General features: G+C 50.1%; 1 protein-coding gene across 1 annotated transcript in view; it reads left to right on the plus strand.

Moving 5' to 3' along the window:
- The window catches only part of SCCPDH (saccharopine dehydrogenase (putative)), a 345,431-nt gene that overhangs the window by 153,443 nt on the left and 166,671 nt on the right, over nt 1-25,317 (plus strand). The window contains exons 8-10 of the mRNA XM_078649033.1: nt 22,535-22,654; nt 22,830-22,886; nt 23,288-23,399. Coding sequence (XP_078505159.1) covers nt 22,535-22,654; nt 22,830-22,886; nt 23,288-23,399 — 289 coding nt within the window. The remainder of the gene's footprint in view (nt 1-22,534; nt 22,655-22,829; nt 22,887-23,287; nt 23,400-25,317) is intronic.

Below are 25,317 nucleotides of genomic sequence, written 5' to 3' on the forward strand. Positions count from 1 at the left end.
ATTAGCCCCAGTCAAGAAAATAAAAACAGGAAACAAGGGTAAGGGCGCACCCTGGTTTAAGGAGGAGCTCAGAGCTCTGAAACGCGCGATTCGCCACCACAAAAGAATGTGCCATAAAGCTTATGAGCCACAGGCCCTCGCAGTATACAGGGCAAAACTCCTTACTTACAAAAAAGCGATCCGTAGCAGGAAGGCCGAATATTATGAGAATAGGATCCTGGTGGCTACTAACAAACAAAAAGAAACATTTAAAATACTCAAGGAACTGAGTCAAAAACAAGCGCAGGAGGCACCGTCCAGCCAGGAACTCTGTAGTAAATGTTTATCCTACTTTTCCGATAAAGTCCAAGATATCCTGGCTGACATTGAAAACTCTCCCTTCAAGCAACCCCCCAACAAGAAGGTAGAGACAAGGGAAAATAGGGATGAGTTGATCTCCTCCTTTCAGCCCTTCTATTTGGAGACCTTGAGACTCATCGTAACCAAAATCAAATCGGGCTCACCCGCTGATCCTTGTCCACCCAGGATCTTTAAACTTGCTCTCCCAGCGATTGAGGAAGAAAACCTCGCCTTGATAAACCTCTCGCTGGAAACTGGGAGTAATCCCCCTTCTTAAAAAAACATGCGCTGATACCTCTAATATGAAGAACTACAGACCCATATCTCAACTCCCTTTCCTGGACAAAATCCTGGAGCAACATGTCCTGCAAACCCTCTCCAGGTTCTTGGAGAACCATCACCAACTTGGAGATAGGCAGGCTGGCTTCAGGGCTCACCATAGTACGGAGTTGGTGATGCTATCTGTCCTCGATTAAACAAGGATCAAAGCAGACAATAAGAAGCCATGTGTCCTAGTCCTCCTTGACCTGTCGGCAGCGTTCGACATGGTCAACCGTTCACGACTCCTGGATAGAATAAAATACATCGGCATTGGAGGGTCTATCCTCCAATGGATCAAGTAATTCCTGACAGATCGCACCCTAAAAATTCAGATGGGGGATTGGGTGTCAGAGAAGGGATCTATCCCCTGTGGAGTCCCACAGGGGTCGGCACTGTCCTCTCTCTTGTTTAATACATACCTCAGACCTCTGATAAAAAATGTTGCCTTGATGGACTGCCAGGTATTCATCTATGTGGATGATACGCAAATCATCGTACAAATAGATAACACCCCCCAAGCTCACTCTCGGGTAAAAGACATTCTGCAATTTGTGGTTAGCTGGATGACAGCCAACTCACTCAAGATCAACCAGGACAAAATGGAGTTGCTGGCTGTCACCAATGACAGCAACCCATGGAAGCCCCATTTCTGGCCGGACGAGCTGGGTGATACCCCAGCACCAGCCTTGGTTGTGAAAAGTTTGGGAATCAAGATAGATGCCAAACTTTCTCTTGCCAATCAAATCACCACTATGTTTGGAACTTGTGTGAGCTTACTTAGGCAGCTGAGGAGACTCTCCCCGATCCTCTCCTTCTGTAGTAGGGGATCTCTAAGTATAGTCACAATCTAGTGAATAGTCCCGCTTATGTGCGTGGATCCCGGAGCAATCAAAAATAATCTCTTAAGCTGTCTTCATTGCAGTCCTGCATAGACACTTAAGAGAAAATTAAAGACAATAATGCAGCCTGTACCTACAAGGCTACACTGTCCAGTACTTCAATTAGAAATGCCAAGGGTATAACATCAATAACACATTTAACACAATCTGTCAAGTTTCACCCATAGAAAAACTTTCCTCCCCTCACCAAATCCTTGGAATGATAGAGAGGAAGGTAGGGACAGACAAGCCTCCATAGGCTGCCATTATGTGTCTGGAAAAGGAATACCGTGCCTTTAAGGAACTCTCTGGAGACCCTCGGTATCCCAGCATGCTCAGCCCATTCCTTTTACTTTCAGTTCTTTTTTCCGGCTCCTGCTAGCAGGACCCTGGAGCATTGAGCTCTCCCTTTTTTGTTTTTTTTTCTACAAATTGTGCTCTTTTAAAGTGTTAGAGTGTGTTCACTCTACGTGTTTTTGCCTTTTCTCATCTTTGCTGGAGTTTCTCTGGTATTTTGACTGCTCTTTTATCAAATATGCCTGCCTTATTTGATAAATGCCCTGAGTGCTCTAGGAAAAAGGCAAAATCGTATCCTCACAGAGTGTGCATCCTGTGCCTGCCTCCGTCTCATGCTCCTGAAGAGTGTGATATCTGTCTACAGTTCCCTAAAAGGACCCTGAAGGACAGGGAGAAGACCAGGCTCCAAGGTTTGGAGCAGAGAAGGCAGCAAGGACAAGGTGCGTCTGGGCATGAAGGGGCTCCTTCCTCTGCCCGTGCGCCGGCCTCTGGGGGGCTCCCCAGTAAGGAAAAGGCCAGAAAACGCCACCGGTCTCCGTCGACATCGATGGCCTCGACGTTGACATCGAAAGGAATGACCACAGTCTGTTCCCCGTGTCTCCAGGGCTCTGGGTCAAAGCGCCGTTGACGTTCGACGTCGAGGGGACTGACGTCGAGACCTCTGACGAGGTCGACGTCGAGGACTGATTCGTCGTCGAGCCATCATCAACCTCAAGAGGGGTAAAGACGCCGGCGCTCGCCGTCAAGCCGACACCGCCGGTCACCGTCGACACGTAAGTCAGCGACGTCGAGACGAAGATCAGCGTCGAGACGGAGGTCGTCGACGCCGATGAGATCGCCGTCGTCGAGGAGACGATCGACGTCGAGGCACCGACCGTCGACGTTGAAACGATGGCCATCTTCGCCGAGCAGACGCTCGTCGACGTCAACACGACGTTCGTCGACATCAAGGAGACGCACGTCGAAAGGACGCTCAGCGTCGAGGAGGAAGCCTAGACGTTCAAGGACCAGGACGGAGTCCTCGGCTTCAGCGAGCACACGGTCGCGGCGGCGCCGTCGCTCATCTACGAGGGAGGGGGCCTCAAGATCGACCTCCTCTGGTCAGAAGAAGAAGAAAAGGAGAGTGGGACAGTCTCCGGGCTCGGAGTACTCTCAAGTTTACTCACCCTCCAAACCGAGGTTGCCTACACCTCCTCCTTTGCCCGTGGATCCTCCTCCGCGTACCCCGACTCCTCCTCCACTGCCTCAACCTCCTACTCCTCCACCGCCTCCGGTTCCTCCTCACCGTCCTCCTCCACCGGCTCCGCCAAGGTCGACCTCGCTACCTCATTTGCTGGCGCCGCCTACGGGGCCTCCGCAACCTAGGCTCCCGGTTCGGCCTCCACAGCGCCCTCCTTTCTGGCCCGCGGAACGTCCGAGGCCGCGGAGGTCGAGGTTTCGCTCAAGACGGAGAGATAGGTCCAGGTGTCGCCGTCGCTCGTCTACGAGGTCCAGACGGCGTCGTAGGAGGGACAGGTCTAGATCCCGGCACACGATTCGTCCAGTGCCAGGGACTACTCGCCGACCCTGTCGGACTCCCCTCGGACGAGGGTGTCCCCGATTGACGACATTGTCTCCTTCCAGGAAGTGTTGCTGCGAGGAGCGTCTAAGCTGGGCATCACACTCACGATGCCCACGCCCTTGACTTCCGTCATCTTCGAGACCCTGCACAAGAAACAGATGTCTCGCCCCTTTTTGCCGTTGGTGCCAGGGCTGGTGGAACCCGCCATGGAGCTCTTCCTCACCCCTGCGGTTACGAAATCAGCGCCTTCCAGGCTGCAAAAGAAGTATCGGGCCCCAGACTCGGATCCTGCGTTTCTTCGCTTGGACCCTGCGCCGGACTCAGTGATTGTGACGGCGGCGAGGAAGCAACACGCCCCCACCCCATCATCGACAGTGCCTCCTGACAAGGAGAGCCGCTGGATGGATTCGGCAGGCAGGAAGGTCTGCGGGACGGCCTCCACGTCTATGAAGGCCGCGAGTGCCACGGCCTTGTTGGGACGATATGATCGGTCCCTCTGGGAGTCCCTAACACGGTTCGTGGAACTCCTTCCCTGGGATAACAGGGAGGACTTCCAAGAAATCCTTAATGAAGGACTGATGGTCTCCAACCAGGTGATCAGTTCAGCTGTGGATTCCTCCCTCCTGGCAGCGCACGGATACTGCCATGGGGTCAACCTGAGGCGCCACGCCTGGCTGCGTCTGACGTCCTTGAAGCCAGAGGCGCAGCAGGGGGTTGCCAATCTACCCTTCTCGGGTGAGACCCTCTTTGGAAAACATGCGGACGAGGAGATGGCCCGCATGAAGGCGGAGGCGGAGACCTTGACGGCTGTCGGATTGGAGGAGCCGAAGGAACAGAAGAAGACCTTACGCTCGTTCCAGAGACGGCCAGAGGGGCCGTGGTGGTCAGCAGGCGTCATCCGCGACCAAAGGCCCGGCTGGGTCTAGGCCCTGAGGTGCTTCTTCCCACTCATCCCTTACCCGTTCCGGTGGGGGGAAGCATCCAACATTACCTGGCAGAGTGGAGAAACATTCCTTAAGACAAGTGGGTGCTGAATATTGTTTGCAATGGATACAGTCTTCGGTTCACCAGTCCGCCTCCAGCGATTCCACCGGTCGGCTCGCAGTTCCGGCTGCGCGAGCTCCAGGCAGAGGCCGATACCCTGTTAGGAAAAAGGGCAACAGAAGACGTTCCTCTGTCTCAAAGGGGAAAGGGTCTTTACTCACGCTTTTTCCTAGTCCAGAAGAAGGACAAAAACTAGTTCAGTCCCATTCTGGATTTGCGACAAGCAAACAAGTGGATTCGCAGGGAAAAGTTTTGAATGCTGTCTTTGCACCAGATTTATCCTCAGCTGCAGAGAGGAGACTGGCTGTGTGCGATAGATCTGCAAGATGCGTACTTCCATTTGCATATTGCACGGAAACATCGGAAGTTCCTGCGCTTCCTCGTCGGCGCCAATCACTACCAGTACACCGTACTACCGTTTGGACTGAAGTCTGCACCCAGGACTTTTTCGAAATGCATGGCTGTGGTGGCAGCGCACCTGAGAAAGAACAAGGTGTTTGTCTACCCGTACCTGGACGACTGGTTGATCAAAGCCTCCACCTTCCAGGAAGCACAGTTGCACTTCAACAGGACAGCTGTCCTGTTGAACAGTCTGGGGTTGCACATAAATCTGTCCAAGTCTGTTCTGATTCCTGTACAGTGCCTGCAGTACTTGGGAGCCTCCATCAATACGCTGTCGGCAAGCGTGTCTCCTTCGGAGGAGAGACGCTTATCCATCCTTCGGAAGGCTCAGGCTCTCATAGCTGCTCAATCTACAACAGTGAGGACGGTGTCTTCTCTACTGGGATCGATGGCCTCTTGTATCTTCCTCACTCCGCACGCGCGCCTACACATGAGGCCGCTACAGGAATGTTTGGAGGACCAGTGGGACCAGAGGAAAGGGTGTTGGGACGACCGGATTCAGTTGTCTCTTCATGCCTGACAATCCCTGAGATTGTGGTGATCGGCAGAGAATCTCCTCAGAGGGGTTCCTTTCCACAAGGACATCCCGACTCGGACTATCGTGACGGATGCGTCTCTCCTGGGCTGGGGAGCGCATTCAGACCATCTACAGATCTAGGGAACGTGGTCTCCGGCGGAGTCCACGTATCACATCAATTTCCTGGAACTCAGAGCGGTTCACTTGGCACTGAAGGCCTTTCATCCGTCCTTCCAGACCAACTCCTTGCTTGTGCAGACAGACAATACGACCACGATGTATTACCTCAACAAGCAGGGGGGCTCAAGATCGCGCACACTATCACAGGAGGCGCAGGCGATCTGGCACTGGCTTCTAGCCAGAGGACTGACGATAACGGCGAATCATCTGCCCGGTGTGCAGAATGTTCAGGCGGACGCCCTCAGCAGGTTGCTTCAAGAAAACCACGAGTGGGTCATAAACGACGAGGTGCTCGACGACATCTTCGCCATGTGGGGCACTCCAGACGTGGATCTGTTCGCCACCGCCGAAAACAGCAAATGCCGCGACTTCGCCTCGAGGTATTACCAACCGGGGACCCCGGGGAACGTGTTATGGATCAGCTGGTCGAGCAGCTTTCTGTACGCTTTTCCACCCATTCCCCTGATTCCGGCGGTGCTCATCAAGCTGGCCCAGTCCCGGGCACGGAAGATCCTCATTGCTCCGGAATGGCCCAGGCAGTGGTGGTTCACGGACCTGCTTCAACGGTCAATCCTGCCTCATCGGCGGCTGCCGTGTCGGCCGGACCTTCTCACGTAGTTCGGGGGCAGATGTGCACCACAACCTCTCATCGTTGAGTTTGGCGGCATGGCTCCTGAGATAGTGCAATATGGCCACTTGAATCTTCCTGAGGATTGCATGGACATATTGAAGGAGGCTAAGAGGCCATCTACTAGGACCTCTTATGCTTACAAGTGGAAGAGATTCTGCATCTGGTGCATGTCTAAGAACTATGATCCGACGACCTGCAAGGAGGATGTTATCCTTCCGTACCTTTTGCATCTAGCTCAGTCTGGCCTTAATTTCCATTCCATTAAGGTTCATCTGGCTGCATTGACTGCTTACAGAAAATGCCCTTCACAGACATCCTTCTTCCAGATTCCTGTGATTAAGGATTTTTTGGAAGGGTTGAAGAAGGTGTTCCCTCCTGTTCGGCTTCCTTCGCCTTCATGGGAACTGAATGTGGTGCTGTCCAGGCTGATGAAGGAACCCTTCGAGCCTATTCATAAGGCTTCACTGCAGCACATGTCTTGGAAGGCGGCGTTCCTTGTGGCCATTACATCGGCCCGCAGGGTGAGTGAAATTCAGGTATTGTGTTGCCAGGAACCTTATACTGTATTTCATGCTGCTAAGGTTGTTATGCGTACTCACCCTAAGTTCCTTCCCAAGGTGATTTCTGATTTTCATGTTAATCAGACTATAACTTTACCAACATTTTTCCAGAATCCTTCCACTCCAGCGGAACGGTCTCTACATTCCCTGGATGTCAGCATGGTGTTGAAATTCTATTTGGATAAGACCAAGGATATTCGTGGATCCGACCAGCTGTTTGTCAACTATGGGTCGGTTAGGACTGGTCTGGCTACTTCGAAACAGTCCATCTCTAGGTGGATTGTGTCATGTATCCAGCTCTGTTATCAGAAAGCGAATAAGACCTTAGGGGGTAAGCCTAAGGCTCATTCTACCAGGGGCAAAGCAGATACAACAGCTTTTCTTCGAAATGTTCCCATTGCAGAGATCTGCAGGGCGGCCACTTGGAAGTCGGTACACACCTTTGCTAAGCACTACTGTCTGGACTCGGATGCCAGAGCAGATGCTCAGGTTGGGCAGGCTTCGCTGCGGAATCTGTTCGCACAATAGTGGTGTTGTCTTTATTTCTCCACCGCCGGATTGTTTTTGGATGGGCTTGCCATTCTATTCACTAGATTATGACTATACACAGAGATCCCCTACTACAGAAGGAGTAGTTCTGTAGTAGGGGATCTCTGTGCATAGTCATAATCTAGTGAATAGTCCCGCTCATGAGCGTGGACCCCTGAGCAATCAAAAATAATCTCTTAAGCTGTCTAAAAATGCAGTCCTGCAAAGACACTTAAGAGAGAATTTAAAGACATATAATGCAGCTTATATCCACAGGCTACACTGTCCAGTACTTCAACTAGACATTCCACATTCCACCAAAAACCACAACCAGCAGAGCTTGCCAAGTTTTCTTCACATAGAAAAACTTCCCCTTTTACCAGTATGCCTCAGGAATGATAGAGAGGAAGGGGAGGACAGACAAGCCCCATAGGCTACCATTATGTGGCTCAAAAAGGGATACCGTGCCTTTAAGAAAGCTTTCTAGAACTTTCCCAGTATCCCAGAATGCCCAGCAGGTCCCATTTACTTTCAGTTCTGTTTTCCGGCTCCTGCTAGCAGGACCCTGGAGCAGTGAGCTCTCCCTTTTTTGGGTTTATTATAGAATGTTTTGCACTTTTAAAGTGTGTGAGTGTCTACACTCGACGTGTTTTTGTGCCCTCTTCCTTTTCTAGTGTTCTGAGCTGTTCTTTTATCAAAAATGCCTGCATTATTTGATAAATGCCCGGAGTGCTCGAGGAAGAAGGCCAAGTCGGACCCACACTCTGTGTGTATCCTGTGCCTCCCTTCTACTCATCTCCCTGAGAAGTGTGAGATTTGCCAGACCTTCTCATCCAGGACCCTGAGAGACAGAAAGAAGATCAGGCTCCAAGGACTGGAAGAAAGAAGGCTGCAGAGTCAAGGTGGGTCTGAGCAGGCTGGATCTGCTTCCTCTGCCCATGCTGAGGCTTCTGGGGGGCTCACTAGCGTCAAGAAGGCCAGAAAGCGTTGCCATTCTCCTTTGACGTCGATACCATCGACGACGGCGTCGAGAGGCATGACGGTGGGCTGCTCCCCGTCTCCACTACGCGAACTTAGGAAAAAGTGCAAAAAGCTCGAGCGCCTTTGGAGAAAGGACTGGGCTACTGAAAGCAAAAACGAATATAGGTCTGCCATAAAGCACTACAAAACCTGTATAAAAAACACCCAGGCAACCTTCTTCGAGCAAAAAATACAAGCTGCAGCCAACTCTGCCAAAGAAACCTATCGCGTCGTACGTCTTCTCACTAAAACCCCAGACCCTTTGCCCACACCAGACCTATCTGGCTCCAGATGCAACCAGCTAGCTGAGTTCTTCTCAACAAAAATTACCAATATCCTCAAATCCCTCCCATCTCCCAACACCTCACAAGTCCCCGCTACCCCTCCCCCTTGTTCGGAGGCCCCTCGCCTCCAAACACTCTCTCAGGTGACCACAGAACTATTCCTGACCACTCTACAATCAGTGAAGAGCGGGGCCCCATCGGATCCAGTCCCTATGAGCAAACTAAAACTGGTCGCCACCACTGTTGCCCCTCCCTTCACCAACCTTATTAACGCCTCCTTTACACTGGGCACTGTCCCAACCTACTGGAAAAAAGCCACAGTCAGGGCACTTCTAAAAAAAAAACCACCTCGATCCCACGGACCTATCCAATTTCAGACCCATCTCTCTCCTCCCGGCTATCAGCTAAATGGCGAGCGAATTGTCAACCACCAACTATCTTTCTTCTTGGAATCCAACAAACTCCTGTGCCAATCCCAGACAGGGTTTAGACCAGGACAGGGAACAGACACCGCATTACTAGCCGTGGTCGAAGAGGCAAGAACCATCATAGACGCAGAAGGATCAGTGGCAGTGATCCTCCTCGATCTGAGTGCCGCCTTCGACACGGTAGACCATGCTATCCTCATCCACCGGCTCAGCATGGTAGGAGTCTCCGGCACCGCCCTGTCCTGGATCAAATCCTTCCTGGAAGGTTGAACCTTCCAGGTGTCTGAGGGCACAGCTAAGTCCAAAGCTCTCCCTCTCCAGTGTGGGGTCCCCCAGGGCTCCTCCCTGAGCCTCACCCTTTTTAACGTTTACATGTCCCCCCTAGAAGACATTATAACCCCATTCGGCATAAAAACAGTCATGTACGCCGATGATACCCAACTGGTAGTGTCCATCAACCAGTCGAGTAAAAGCCTGGACAACCTGGCAGCTTGTCTCGAGAACATCTTCCATTGGATGTGCGAATCACGCCTGAAATTAAACAGAGAGAAATCCGAGATCCTCCTCTTGGGAAACCCACGCAAACTCCCCCCATCCCTCTCATGGCCAAGCTGCATGGGATCACCTCCCACCCCCAAACCCGAAGTCAAAAGCCTTGGTATCTGGTTGGACCAAGACCTCAACTTCAAAGCCCAGGCCAGAAAAACCACAGGCACTTGCTTCGGCCTTATCCAAACAGCGCGGAAAATCCTTCATTTAATCCCCTTCCAATCCTTGAAACTGCTTATGCAGGGCCTGGTGAACTCCAGATTGGATTACGGAAACGCCCTTTATCTAGGGGCCCCCGCATCAGTCATTAATAGACTACAATGCGCGCAAAACGCCGCCGCCAGACTCTTAACCGGGACCAAATCTAGAAGCTCTGCCAAACCAGCCCTCAAAAGCTTACACTGGCTCCCGATTAAGGAAAGGATCACCTTTAAGACTCTTTGCATTTCACATAAAATAATGCAAGGCAGAGGCCGCCGATTCTGAAATCCCTCGTCAAACCCCATCAGTCTAACAGACAGCTCAGATCAGACTCCCTCTCCCTGGCCAGCGTCCCCAGAATAAAAAAGGCCCGCTCGGGGGGGCGATTGTTCTCCTACAATGCTCCAAAACTGTGGAACTCCCTGCCACTCTCCATCCGAAGAGAACACAACCTACTTGCCTTTCGTAGGCAACTAAAAACATGGCTCTTCCCATAATACTTCACCCCTTCTTCCCCCCCTTCGGAACTACAGGTCGACTGTCAGCGCTGGGACGCCCCAGGGTAGCTATGCGCTTTACAATTCTGCATTCAAAATCAAATTCATATTCCCCAGGGCTCTGGGTCGAGTCGACGTTCGGCGTCGAGGGGATTGACGAGAGCGCCTCCGAAGACATCATCTCATCGACGTCATCATCATTGACGTCGTCGTCGACGTTGTGAGGATTCCGGACGGCGTCGGCGCTCGCCGTCGAGGCCACACCGTTGTTCGCCCTCGACGTTGACTCGACGATCAGCATCGGGAAGGAGGCGTTCGACGTCAAGGCGCAGATCTTCAGCTTCGAGGCGGCAAAGCCCGCCGTCGAGGCATAAGTCGTCGACGCCGAGACGGCGTTCGTCGGCGTCGAGGAGGCATTCTTCGACGCAGAAGAGGCGCTCGGCACCTAAGAGGTAGAGATCATCCTCCAGGAGGCGTTCTGGAGCCAGGAGTCCTTCCAGATCCTCATGGGCACGACGGCGACGTCAGTCACCGACAGGGGGCGCTGCCTCTCGATCGCCTACACCGAGGAAGAAGATGAGGGAGTCACCGGGCTCGGTGTACTCTGTGGTGTATTCTCCTCGCAAGCCGAAGTCACCTCCTCCTCCTCCTCCACTGCCGAAGGAGCCGCCTCCGCGCACTCCTCCGCCACCACCTCCTCCTGTGCCTCCACATGCACCGCCACGGCCTCCGAGGTCGGTCTCATTGACGCACTTCCCTACGCCGCCAAACGGGGCACCTCGGCCGAGGTCCCCGGTCAGACCAACACCGCAGGTTCCGCCGCAAGCACCCGCTGAACGCCCTAAGCCTAGAAGAGCCAGATCTCGCTCCGGACAGAGAGGAAGATCAAGGAGTCTCCGGCGCTCCTCGACGAGATCCAGACGACGCTGTAGGAAGGGTCGGTCTAAGTACAGCACTGATTCATCCAGCACAAGGGATTATTCCCCAACGCTATCAGAATCCCCTCGAACGAGGGTATCCCCTGTGGACGACGTGGTCTCCTTTCAGGAAGTCTTGCTGAGGGGTGCGGCCAAGCTGGGCATCCAACTGACTGTGCCCACGCCTACGACCTCCGTAATATTTGAAACCCTCCACAAGAAACACCTCTCCAGGCCTCTGTTGCCCTTGGTGCCTGGCTTAGTGGAGCCCGCCATGGAGCTCTTCCTCACTCCGGCGGTGACGAAAGCGGCCCCCTCCAGGCTCTTGAAGAAGTACAAAGCTCCTGTGGCGGACCCGGCTTTCCTCCGAGTGGATCCAACCCCGGATTCCGTAATTGTGACTGCGGCGAGGAAGCAACACGCCACCACCCCGTCCTCCAATGTGCCTCCGGACAAGGAGAGTCGCTGGTTGGATTCAGCGGGCAGGAAGGTGTGCGGGACGGCCGCTGCCTCTATGAAGGCTGCCAGTGCATCGGCACTGTTGGGGCGCTATGATCGGGCACTGTGGGAGTCCCTCCAGCAGTTCGCCGACCTCCTCCCACGGGAGAAGAAGGAGGATTTCATGGAGATCCTGAATGAGGGATTGCTGGTGTCCACCCAGCTGATCAGCGCAGCTGCAGACTCGTCGCTCCTGGCGCCCAGGGTACTGCCATGGAGTTAATCAAAGGCGCCATGCTTGGCTCAGATTGACGTCACTGAAGCCTGAAGCCCAGCAGAGGGTGGCCAACCTGCCCTTCTCGGGCGAGACCCTATTCGGGAAACACACCGACGATGAGATGGCCCGCATGAAGGAGGAGGCCGAGACTCTAACGGCGGTGGGCTTGGAGAAGCCCAAGGACCAGAAGAAGAACTACCGCCCATTCCAGAGACAGTATGGGGCGCAGGGCAGAGGGCAGAGGGCGAGGTGAACTGTCTGGACAGCAGCAACAGCAGCAACAGTTCCAGAGGAAGCCCTTCCAGAAACATCAGAGGGGCAGGGGTGGACAGCAGTCTGCCGCCGCGACCAAAGGCCCGACCGGGTCTAGGCCCTGAGCGATTACTTCCCCGTCATCCGTTATCCGCTCCGGTGGGGGGAAGCATTCAATATTTTCTGGCAGAGTGGAGAAAAATTACTCAGGACAAGTGGGTGCTGAATATTGTTTGCAATGGATACAGTCTTCGGTTCATTAGCCCGCCTCCAGCAATACCACCGGTTTGCTCGCAGTTTCAGCTGCGTGAGCTCCAGGCGGAGGCCGATACCCTGTTAACCCTTTGCATGCTGATGACGGAACCGCTCCGTCATCAGCTGCGGGTGCGCTGTGCTGATGACGGAGCGGTTCCGTCATGGCCCGCTCGCCGCTCATGCGCGGCGCGAATTCCGCGCCTGCGCTGAGCGTTCTATTGAGCGGGGCGGGCCATGACAGAACCGCTCCGTCACAAGCACAGCGCAACCGACGCTGGTGACGGAGCGGTTCCGTCACCAGCATGCGCCCGCCGCATTTCCGCCCCGCCCCCTTAGCACTGTGGCGGAATAGCCGCCGCAGTGAAGGGGTTAAGGAAAAGGGCGATAGAAGACGTCCCTCTGTCCCAAAGGGGAAGAGGTCTGTACTCACGGTTCTTTCTAGTCCGCAAAAAGGACAAGAACGAGTTCAGGCCTATTCTGAATTTGCGACAAGCAAACAAGTGGATTCGCAGAGAAAAGTTTTGCATGCTGTCCTTACACCAGATTTACCCTCAACTGCAAAGGGGAGACTGGCTGTGTGCGATAGACCTGCAAGATGCATACTTCCACGTGCCCATTGCACAGAAACACCGGAAGTTCCTGCGATTCCAAGTCAGCACCAATCACTATCAATACACAGTGTTACCGTTCGGGCTGAAGTCAGCGCCCAGGACCTTTTCCAAATGCATGGCAGTGGTAGCGGCACACCTGAGAAAGAACAAGGTGTTTGTCTACCCGTATCTGGACGATTGGTTGATCAAGACATCCTCCTTCGCGGAAGTGCAAGCACACTTCCAGAAGACGTCCGTCCTCTTGAACAAGCTGGGGTTGCACATCAACATGTCCAAGTTCGTCCCGACTCCGGTCCAATGCCTACAGTACTTGGGAGCATCCATCAATACGCTGTCTACAAGCGTGTCTTCTTCGGAGGAAAGACGTTTATCACTCCTTCGGAAGGCCCAGGATCTTATGACCGCTCCATCTACGACAGCGAGGACGGTGTCTTCTCTACTGGGGTCGATGGCCTCCTGCATCTTCCTCACACCACACGCGCGGCTACACATGAGACCGCTGCAGGAGTGTCTGGAGGATCAGTGGGACCAGAGGAGAGGAAACTGGGACGACAAGATACGACTGTCTCTACATGCTCTACAGTCTCTGAAATGGTGGTGTTCAGCGGAGAATCTCCTCAAGGGGGTTCCCTTCCACAAGGACATTCCCACTTAGACCATCGTGACGGATGCTTCTCTCCATGGCTGGGGAGCGCATTCGGGAGAGTTACAGATACAAGGGACGTGGTCCCGACGGAGTCCACGTATCATATCAATTTCCTGGAACTCAGAGCGGTTCACTTGGCACTGAAGGCCTTTCATCCGTCCTTCCAGACCACCTCTCTGCTTGTACAGACGGACAATACGATCACGATGTATTACCTCAACAAGCAGGGGGGGCTCGAGATCGCGCACCCTGTCGCAGGAGGCACAGGCGATCTGGCACTGGCTTCTTGCCAGAGGACTGACGATAACGGCTACTCATCTGCCAGGTGTGCAGAATGTTCAGGCGGACGCACTGAGCAGGCTGATCCAGGAAAACCACGAATGGGTCATAAACGACGAAGTACTCGAAGACGTCTTCGACAGGTGGGGCACTCCAGACATGGATCTGTTCGCAACCGCCGAAAACAGCAAATGCCGAAACTTCGGATCCAGGTACTTCCAGCAGGGAACGCTGGGGGATGCGCTATGGATCGACTGGTCGAACAGCTTTCTGTACGCTTTTCCACACATTCCCCTGATTCCGGCGGGGCTCATCAAACTAGCCCAGTCCAGGGCGCGGATGATCCTGATTGCCCCGGAATGGCCCAGGCAGTGGTGGTTCACGGACCTGCTTCACCGGTCTCTCCTTCCTCACATTCGGCTGCCGTGCCGGCAGGACCGATAGTGTACACCCAACCTCTCGTCTTTGAGTTTGGCGGCATGAGATAGTGCAATATGGCCATTTGAATCTCCCTGCAGATCGTATGGACATACTGAAGGAAGCCACAAGACCTTCCACTAGGACCTCTTATGCGTACAAGTGGAAGAGATTTTGCATCTGGTGCAAGTCCAAGATCTATGATCCAACGACATGTAAGGAAGATGTCATCCTTCCATACCTTTTACATTTGGCGCAGGCTGGCCTTAATTGTCATTCCATTAAGGTTCATCTCGCCACGCTTACTGCTTACAGGAAATGCCCTTCACAGACCTCCTTCTTCCAGATCCCTGTGATCAAAGATTTTTTGGAAGGCTTGAAGAAAGTGTTTCCTCCTGTCCGGCTTCCTTCGCCTTCATGGGAATTGAATGTGGTGCTGTCCAGATTGATGAAGGAACCTTTTGAACCTATTCATAAGGCTTCGCTGCAGCACCTGTCCTGGAAGGCGGCGTTCCTCGTGGCCATTACATCGGCCCGCAGGGTGAGTGAAATTCAGGCGTAGTGTTGCCAAGAACCTTATACTGTATTTCATGCTGCTAAGGTTGTTATGCGTACTCACCCTAAATTTCTTCCTAAGGTTATTTTTGATTTCCATGTTAACCAGACCATAACTTTGCCTACGTTTTTTCAGAATCCTTCCTCTCCAGCGGAAAGGTCTCTACATTCCCTGGATGTCAGGAGGGTGTTGAAATTTTATCTGGATAAAACCAAGGATATTCGTAGGTCGGACCAATTGTTTATCAACTATGGGTCAGTCAGGACAGGTCTTGCTACCTCTAAACATTTCGAGGTGGATTGTGTCCTGTATTCAATTGTGTTATCAAAATGCTAATAAGACCTTAGGGGGTAAACCTAAAGCTCATTCCACCAGGGGCAAAGCTGCCACGACTGCTTTGCTACGTAATGTTCCCATTGCAGAAATCTGCAGGGCCGCCACGTGGAAGTCGGTCCATACCTTTGCTAAGCATTACTGTCTGGACTCTGATGCCATGGTAAATGCTTAGGTTGGGCAGGCTTCGCTGCGAAATCTGTTCGCACAGTAGTGGTGTTGTACTCTTTCTCCCCACCGCCGATTTGGTGTGGGGATGGGCTTGCCATTCTATTCACTAGATTATGACTATGCACAGAGATCCCCTACTACAGAAGGAGTAGTTTCTGTCCTGTAACTCCAGTTCTGTAGGAGGGGTATCTCTGTTATAGTCATAAGCGCCCGCCCTCCTCCCCGGTGGAGACAAATGTTTATGTTCGGAATGCTGCAGGTCTGGCGTTATACGCCTTCAAAAAGAACTGAAAGTAAATGGGACCTGCTGGGCATTCTGGGATACTGGGAAAGTTCTAGAAAGTTTTCTTAAAGGCACGGTATCCCTTTTTGAGCCACATAATGGCAGCCTATGGGGCTTGTCTGTCCTCCCCTTCCTCTCTATCATTCCTGAGGCTTACTGGTAAAATGGGAAGTTTTTCTCTGTGAAGAAAACTTGGCAAGCTCTGCTGGTTGTGGTTTTTGGTGGAATGTGGAATGTCTAGTTGAAGTACTGGACAGTGTAGCCTGTGGATATAGGCTGCATTATATGTCTTTAAATTCTCTCTTAAGTGTCTTTGCAGGACTGCATTTTTAGACAGTTTAAGAGATTATTTTTGATTGCTCCGGGGTCCACGCTCATGAGCGGGACTATTCACTAGATTATGACTATAACAGAGATACCCCTACTACAGAACTGGAGTTACAGGACAGAAACTACTCCTTTCTTACCTGTATCTCCAGTTCTGTAGTAGGGGTATCTCTGTTATAGTCATAAGCGCCCGCCCTCCTCCCCGGTGGAGAAAATGGTACTGTGATGTATGCTACAGGCCTTGCTTTATGCACCTTCAAAAAGAACTGAAAGTAAAAGGAAGGGGCTGAGCATGCTGGGATACCGAGGGTCTCCAGAGAGTTCCTTAAAGGCACGGTATTCCTTTTCCAGACACATAATGGCAGCCTATGGAGGCTTGTCTGTCCCTACCTTCCTCTCTATCATTCCAAGGATTTGGTGAGGGGAGGAAAGTTTCTCTAAGGGTGAAACTTGACAGATTGTGTTAAATGTGTTATTGGTGTTATATCAATGGCATTTCTAGTTGAAGTACTGGACTGTGTAGCCTTGTAGGTACAGGCTGCATTATTGTCTTTAATTTTCGCTCAAGTGTCTATGCAGGACTGCAATGAAGACAGTTTAAGAGATTATTTTGTATTGCTCCGGGGTCCACGCACATGGGCGGGACTATTCACTAGATTATGACTATAACAGAGATACCCCTACTACAGAACTGGAGTTACAGGTAAGAAACTACTCCTTCTCAACCATGAGGACAGTGGTGACTGCCCTGATCCTGGCCCGGCTTGACTACGGGAATTTGCTTTATATCGGACTACCGGACTCACTGCTGGGCAAACTCCAGGTGGTGATGAATGATGCGGCCAGGTTGATATTCAAGCTACCCAGGCGCACTCGGGCCTCACCCTTACCTCAACAGTTGAACTGGCTACCCATCAAACAGAGGGCCAAATTTAAAGGCTTCTGTAGTATACATAAGGCCCTGTTTGGACATGCACCCAGCTATATCAAGGAACGCCTGGAGAAATATGTTGCATGTCGCTCACTAAGGTCCTCCACGGAGGGCCTTCTAAAATGCCCACGATTTAGCTACATCTCTAAAGGCGGCCGAGCTTTCACAGCTCTCATGTCGCAACTTTGGAACAAGCTGTCAGGTCAGCTCCGCTCTGAAATCTGCCACCTGCCGTTTAGGAAAAGACTCAAAACCTTATTATTCACAGAAGCCTGGGCATAACACTCCCCTTACGATACAACTCTTCCTGCTACTTCCGTAGATCTGCTCAAATCGCTTAGAGACCTACAGGTATGAAGCGCTGTACAAGTCTAAATTAACAATAACAATAACAAAGAGCAAAATGTTAATTTGAGAGGGTTTAGTATTTAAAAATGATTGTCCTTTAAGTCCTGAATATCGTAGGTGCAACTGATAAAGTTGGATTTATCAGAGCCATTGCCTGCTCCAGTCCCATTTTAATGCAGCTCAGAGGAGGTGATATATGTGATCATTAATCCCCACAGAATTGCTAATTCTGTATGGATTGTCAGCCAGAAAAAGAGTCTGCAAGTTTCTTCCTAATTCCTGAGGATCCACTTTTGCTACTCAGATTTATTTGTGGAGATTCAGCCGCAATCCTAAATTTTAGCCACGTTGTCCCCCCTCCAACCCTCCGCTCCCTCACAGATATCCGTATAACCAAAGTGGCCTAATTTATGCACAGTAGATTCTACTTGACGATTATGGTTTTGAAAAAAATAAATAGAAAAAACAGCTCCTGAAAAAGTGTTAACATATTGGGGTCGATTCCGATTCGGGAAAAAAACCGTCCATACGATTTGTATCCGGAGCCCTCTTCGTACGAATCGTACCCGTCCGTCCGAGTCGCGAAGTACGATCCGTATTCCGTGAATCCGTCCGAATCGTCGCGATCCGTACGTATTGCAAGGCTGAAACCGTGAACCGTACGACTCGTACACATACCGTACGACTCGTACACATGCCCTACGACCCGACGAGTACGATCCGGACCGGGGTATGAGGACGCGATTCGTACGGTCCACGTCAGGTAAGGGCGAGTCGTACGGAAAAGTACACAAACACATACACACCGTACGGTTCGTACCCCCATAATCGCAGGGGAACGCACCGTACCCCTGCGATCATGGGGTGTACGAGCCGTACCCCCATTGTACGATCGGTGTACGAGCCGTACCCCCATTGTACGATCGGTGTACGAGCCGTTCCTCATGTACGATCGGTGTACGAGCCGTACCCCCATTGTACGATCGGTGTACGTACGAGCCGTACCCCATGTACGATCGGTGTACGAGCCGTACACCCATCGTACAATGGAGGTACGGCTCGTACACCCCATGATCGCAGGGGTACGGTGCGTACCCCTGCGATCATGGGGGGTACGCACCGTACCCGAGGGAGCCGTTCCATACCTGTTTCGGCGCAAACTCTGCTTTTACGGCTGTTTTCAGCTCCCATAGAGAAAGGGTTGTAAGGTGCGTACCCGACACGTATCGTACTTGCTGGGTCGTAAAAACCAGCCGCAAACCGTACAGATGTCACGTACAGCGGGTTCCGAGGGAGAATCGTACGGAGATTAGAGTCGTACGGTGTCTTGTACGACTCGTACAGAGTACGGCTCCTGGTACGAATCGTACTTCGTCGTACGTACGGGACGTTTACAGGTACGATTCGTACGGGGAAAAAACGCTCCTTACGACGATTCGGAGCGCTTTTTACCGGATCGGAATCGACCCCCTAGAAGGTACACTGAGAAACATTGTATCCCTGAAAAAGTGTGTAAGGTGTGTTATTGAAGTAAGCCAACAGTATTCATTTTTCTCTGTGATGAAGTGAACTGCATTTCAAAAACCCTAATTTGCATTTTGTAGGTACTGTAGGCTTAAAAGGAGTTTTTTTAAATTTATTTTTTATTTCTTTAGTGGCATTTTCACAAACAATACATACCTGATCATATGTAGCAGTTAGCATCTCCACCCATACAGGAGATACAATAAGGATAATATATGTCTCACTGTATCCAGTAGTTATAACCAGTAAACTACGCAGAAACTGGGCAGGAACCACCCCTATCCCACCCCATATGCCTCCACAGTTGTAACAACAAAAACAATTGTATTCCCACATGTTAATCCTACTCAGTTTCCAGCATGAACAATCTTTGGGACCGAAGGGCAGGGGTCTTCACATCCCCTCAATGTTCCCTGTTCCCCCCCTGCACATGGGAACTAACTTGTGAGTCTGGCCCGGGTACTGCAATAAGGTCTGTCTCATTGTATCCCACGCCATTAGGACCTCTTGAGCATTTTCATCTCTCATTGTCTTCTTCAGGTGAGCCTCTTCTGTCCCTGCCCACTCTACCATGACTGTCTCCCAGGCCTTTCACAGTGGAGGATACCTACCCATCCAATGTATGGCTATCCGTCTCTTTGCCACTGTTAGGCCTAGTATGTATTCCTACTGAGCCTCTTTTACAGGTTCTCTGAGAGGAGCCCCAATAAACATTTATCCACTGTGCGGGGAATCTCCCAGCCTGTCACCCTCTTTAGTTGGGCTAAGACCTGAACCGAAAAGGAGACCAAGGTAGAGCAGTGCCTCGCCATATGAATAAAATGGTCCTCTCTTGCCCCGCATTTAGCATCCCTCTCCTCTCGAGGGGTGAATAGAGTGCAATTTTTTGGGGGAGAAGTATGTCATATAGACTACGTTATATTGGATCAGCTTGAACCGAGCACTTACTGCCACTCTGCGCTCCCCTGCATGAATATTTGACCAATCTTTCGGGGTTAGGGGCTCTTCAGTGTACTGTTTGCATGGTTTCTCTAGTTTGAACTTCCAAAGCTGTCTGTCAGAGCGTAGAGCTCGTTATAAATGCTTAATGAGCCTCCAACTTTCTGCCATAGATAAGAGCTAGTCATCAGCTTTGCGATGGTTTGGGTGCCTCCGGAAAGGTGGGCCATAACTGCTGAGCGATTGCTGCTATCTTAGCATATTTAAGGAACTGACCATGAACTAAGCAAAAAATACACTTATTGCATCTTGGAGGGAAATGAAGCGCCCATCTGGGTACAAATCAGATACATCACACTTCCTGCCATTAAACAACGAACATCACTTTAGTCATCTGTTCAAACAGGTAGATTATCTGTAGGTCGAGATCAGGCGCACACAGCTCTCTCTATTGGACCTGCCTCACCACTCTCTCCCAAATACTTTGCTGCAGTCAAATTAAGTGTGGAAGGTTTCTCGCCATTAAGAGGGGCCCAAGCTGGTGATCACCATGAGTGCCTGCCAATAGGGATCGTTCCCAATTAGGCTCCCCGTCCAAAGAATGAATTGCATGTTACAACTGCGCCGCAAAGTAATACAGCTCAAGATCTGGAACCTCAATGCCCGCCTTATCCCATTCTCGCCTCAGGGTTGACAACCCTACTCAGCAACGCTTATCCTGCCATACGATTTCCAGCACAACTTGTCAAGCTTCCTGAATAGTATACGGGGAAGTTCATAGAAAGCATCCTGCATAACATATAGGCACCTCAACAGGACCACCATTTTTACAAGAGCTATTTTCCCATCAGGGAGAGGCGTAACATGTTCCAAAACCTAATAGTACGTAACAAATTAACCAGCACTCGTCCCTTGTAGGTATGGAACTGGGTCTGGTCATGCGTGATATAAATGCCCAGATATTTTACCCTATCAATCGTCCAGGGTAAGCCAAAGTTTGAGAAGTGGGCAGGGGGTCGACCTTCCAGTTGCCCCAACGGAAACTTGACCGATTTGCTTAGGCTGAGTGTTGCAGCCCCTACATTTCCCAGAATTCGGTCATTATGGCTAACAACATCTGGACCGATATGTCCGGCTGCCGCAGATACAGCATGGCATCTTCAGCATATAACAAAACTATATACTCTGTATGTCCTACCGTTATGCCCCACCTCCTAAGTGTGTGCCAGAGCCTGCATATTAAAGGCTCCATAGCCATGGCAAAAATCAGTGGAGACGGGGCATCCCTGTCGTGTGACGCGCTGCAATAGGATCTCCGCTGACACATATTGCCCGGTGCGTACCCTCGCCGTAGGTTTTGTGTAGATTAATAGCACACATCTAAAAATAGCGGGGGCCTCTGGGGTGCTGCAAACACCCTCTGAAAGTGTTCTGCAAAAGCTGCATTAATGGCCTGTTGCATATGGCTTTTGCTGCCTGATGCAGTTCTGATGGTTAATATAGGACGTGGCACAGCATCAGCCCTGATCAAACATGGCAGCATCCTCCCAGCCTTATCTCCCTCCAGATAACATTGTGGTCTCGCTGATTTTCTAGTGTACTTCTCCAGTTGAACCTAGAGCTCACATTCCTTCTGCCTCTAACTATTCCAATCTTTCTGTGCAGTTCCTGCTCCTGGCAGGTAATATCAGTCTCCAACGTGCAGTGCGCCCCCACTGCTGTGGCCAGACACACCCCTCGCACCACCACTTTCATGGCATCCCACTCAACCGCTCTGCCACCCACAGGTTCCCAATTTTCCTTAAAATACTGGGTGGGTTCACAACTGGAAAGCATATCTCTGAAAACCTGATCCGTCAAGTTTTCTGCATTAAGCCTCCACAGCGGGATCCGTGGTGGCTGCCTATCTATGGAGTATGTAAGCACCAATGGTCCGTGATCCAATAGGTACCTGGCCAAATATTATACGTCCACCACTCTATGAGCGGCAGCCGGCTTCACAAAAAAATAATCACGATCGTTGTGAGGCTTAAAAAGAGTTATGCACAAAATCATTCTACATATTCAAGTCCCAGAGAGAATGAAGCTTCCTTCAATAACAGCAAGATATCCTTAGAATGGCTCTTTACTACTCCATTTTGCAGTGTGTAAAACATTGGTGATTTTTATGGGCACTATTGTGAGAAATATGAGCCTGCCGAAATCTAGCTGTAACTTAACAGACCAGGGACAGCTGTGGTCAGTGGATGTGTTCAAGTTGTGAGGGCGGGATAACGGAAAAAAAGAATTGGTAGGAACATCCTACTTTGGACCTTCCAGGCAAGATGCATTAAATTTGGACCTTGAGCCACATTCATTCATAAACACCAGTCATGCCTGTGCTGGAGGTAGAGTCGTAGTTGATTCCCATACAGTGTAGTCATGGCGAACCCCTAGTTAAATGCCCGGTCAATTCAAATCCTCACTACTGCATCTAAAAGAGAGATTACTTAAATCAGACTATGTACCATTGTGTTTTTCCCAACTCTCACTTTGTTTCACAGCAGGGGCAAAAAGTTGACTCTGTGATACAAAAAATAAACACAAAGCTGATTGACTGCAGGTGTTTTAAAGTTGAAATAAATCAGCGTGCATCTCCTTATATGCCGATCTTCAGAAAAATTGCATCACACACACTGATTTGAATGTTTTTCTTATTTCTTGCATGATTCATCCATTGAGGAATGTATTTGCACAGATTAGTTTTTATGTGAATGACCCACATAATGATGGCTATTTTTTTTTGTATAACAGGTGCAATATGCTGCCTATTTTGCTGTGGGTGGACTCATTTCTGTCATTCAGCTGATGTTCGCTGGTCTATTCTTCTTGATTTTTGCAAAGTTCAGCTTTGGACGGAATCTCATGATAAAAGTAAGAGTAAAAGTGAACTATATGCTTAAAAAAATATTGAAAGCAACACTGACATTATTATTTTGTCAAACGTTTCTAGCATAGCTGTGTTATGCTACATATACCTGTTTACGTGTCATATGTAGCATGCTGAATGAACCCTTAAGTAAATTATATTATGTATCTTTCCTTTCAGTACCCAGCCTTATTTTCATTTGGACATTTTACAAAGGAAGGACCAACACAAAAACAGGTAGCCAATTTGTGTGTGTTTTTGGCTCATATTGTAGTTTACGGTTAACTAACCTTCGTATAATTAGCTGAAAAAAACGTGTGTGTGTTAATTGGATTTATTAAACAGGGCTCATGTTAGATATAAAAATTGTTTTTATTTGGTGGAAATAAAGGAGCCTTGTAGATATTAGTTTGGGGTTTGGTTGATACAGTTGAAGAGCGTTCTTATTTCATGTCCTTCCCTCTCATAACAAGATCATATATATGATGCCAAATGTTCCTGCTGAAATTGTTTGAGTATCTCTCAGCAGAGGACTGGGAGCAATGTAACAGTTCGACACATAAAATGACATTGCTAATAACATACATTTAATATGATAAAAGAGGGCATGTCTCCTGATTCATTGTGTGCATTTTCAGATGGACGGTTCTTCCTTCTCAATGACCTTCTTTGGTGAAGGATACAGCGAAGGCCAAAGCCCAGACCAGGGAAAACCCAATGTGAAAATCTGCACTAAAGTGACAGGCCCAGGTACAGCAGTTTCAATATTACTCTGTTGTTTTTTTTATTTAGTTTGGTTAGATGTGTTTCCCTGTTTTTAGTTAATTGAAGCACAATGTGATTTGTTTTTCTCACGCTTTACAAATTCCAGTTATTATACCATACACTTTAGCTTATCCTCAGTGTGTGAAAAGACTCAAAGAACCACTTTGTTCGAGGCATGAGAGCTGTAGATCACATGCTGTGCATAAGTCTGCCATCTAGTCTTGGGCCCGGACGTTTGCACTTTGTTTTGTTTGTAGAAGTCTTTTCCAGTCACCAGGTAGGTGACTCCTCCTTTTGGTGATAGTGCGCATGGGCATCGTCTCCATTGTTAGATTGTTTTTTTCTGCCATTGTGTTTGATCCACTACCCTCGACGGTATTGTTTATCGATCGCATATTCCTACCGTCGCGAATCGTTTCCATTAAAAAAAACTTAAATGGGAAAATCTCGTTCAAGGCCTTGGGCCTAGCTGCGTCGACGAGTTTGCAGTCGATGGAACGGACTCTATTCCAATTCTGCCCCGGGTGCCACTCTAAGTACCCCCGCACCGTTCTCCACGACGTGTGCAATTCGTGTTTATCACCTGAACACGAGGAAGACAACTGCGAAGCCTGTGATCATTCCTATAGAAGAAAACACTCTGTGACCATGGGGCTCAACGTCACGAGGTGTATCAACACAAAGATTGCAAAGACTCAGCTCCAGACCTCTACGGAGAAGATGTCGTGCAAGAGATCTTTGAAGCACACGGAGCCGAGGCAGAGGAGGAAGAGCAAATTTATGTGTCCGAGGAAGACTCCGACATCGAGGAAGACATCACACCCGGTCAGCGTACAGTGAGTAAAGATACTCTTCTGCCCCAAAAACTACCCTCTAAAAAGGCTCTGGTTCCTCCTCCGGGCAAAGGTCGGCACCGAGATAAGGTTTCGAAAGCCCTGCCTTCGGGCCCGGCACGAAACAGGTTACAAAGACTTCCGGCTCGGGATCGAGTTGACCTTCAGGGACCGAACCCAAGACTTCAGCTCCGAAAGACAAGCCAATTCAGCCTTTAAAGGCTTCGGCACCGAAATCATTGGAACCCAAGTCCTCGGCTCCAAAATCATTGGCTCTGAAATTATTGGCTCCGAAATCTTCGATGCCGAAAATTCTGGCCCATAGGACAAAACCGATCCTCCTCCATCCAAGGAGCCTTGTTTGGAAGTTCCGCCTACTTACACTCACCCCAGACAAAAGGAATTGGTTATCAACCCTAAAACTGAACACCTTTATGCAAAGCTGCCAGAGAAAAGTAGGCCAGAATTTGAGGAATCTTACCATATCCCTTTAAAGAAAAGGAATATGGGAACTAATACTTCTCCTCCACCTCTTTTATCTTCCTCACCTTCTACAACTATTGATCCTAACCTTCTAATAACACCCACAAATTCCGCTCAGCCACAATCTCCAAATCAGCAGGATGCGGGGGATGGGGATCTAGATGAGGACACACATGTGCCACAAGATGATATTCTGGACCCCTGAGTTGACTATAACACTGATCCTAATAATGACAACGATCCAGACCTATACCCATCTAGGCCTTCTCCTGATGATAATGTGGGGTTTACTTAGTTGCTTAATAGAGCTGCACAGTATCACAGAGTGCAACTCCATAAGAAACCTCTTGAGGAAGAAATCCTTTTTGAGACACTAACGCATACACTACCTATACTCAAAGGTATGTTAAAACATGCCGATGAGGTTTTCAAAGATCCAGTGTGAGCTAGGGTACTCACACCTAGAGTGGTTAAGAAATACAAAGCAGCACAAACAGACCCAATTTTCATCAGGGCTCAGGTTCCACTAGATTTGTTGATGGTATCAAATGCTCGTAAACAAGCTAATTCTCAGTCAACAGGAGACG

Source organism: Lissotriton helveticus, chromosome 6, assembly GCF_964261635.1.
Source record: "Lissotriton helveticus chromosome 6, aLisHel1.1, whole genome shotgun sequence".
Classification (NCBI taxonomy): domain Eukaryota; kingdom Metazoa; phylum Chordata; class Amphibia; order Caudata; family Salamandridae; genus Lissotriton; species Lissotriton helveticus.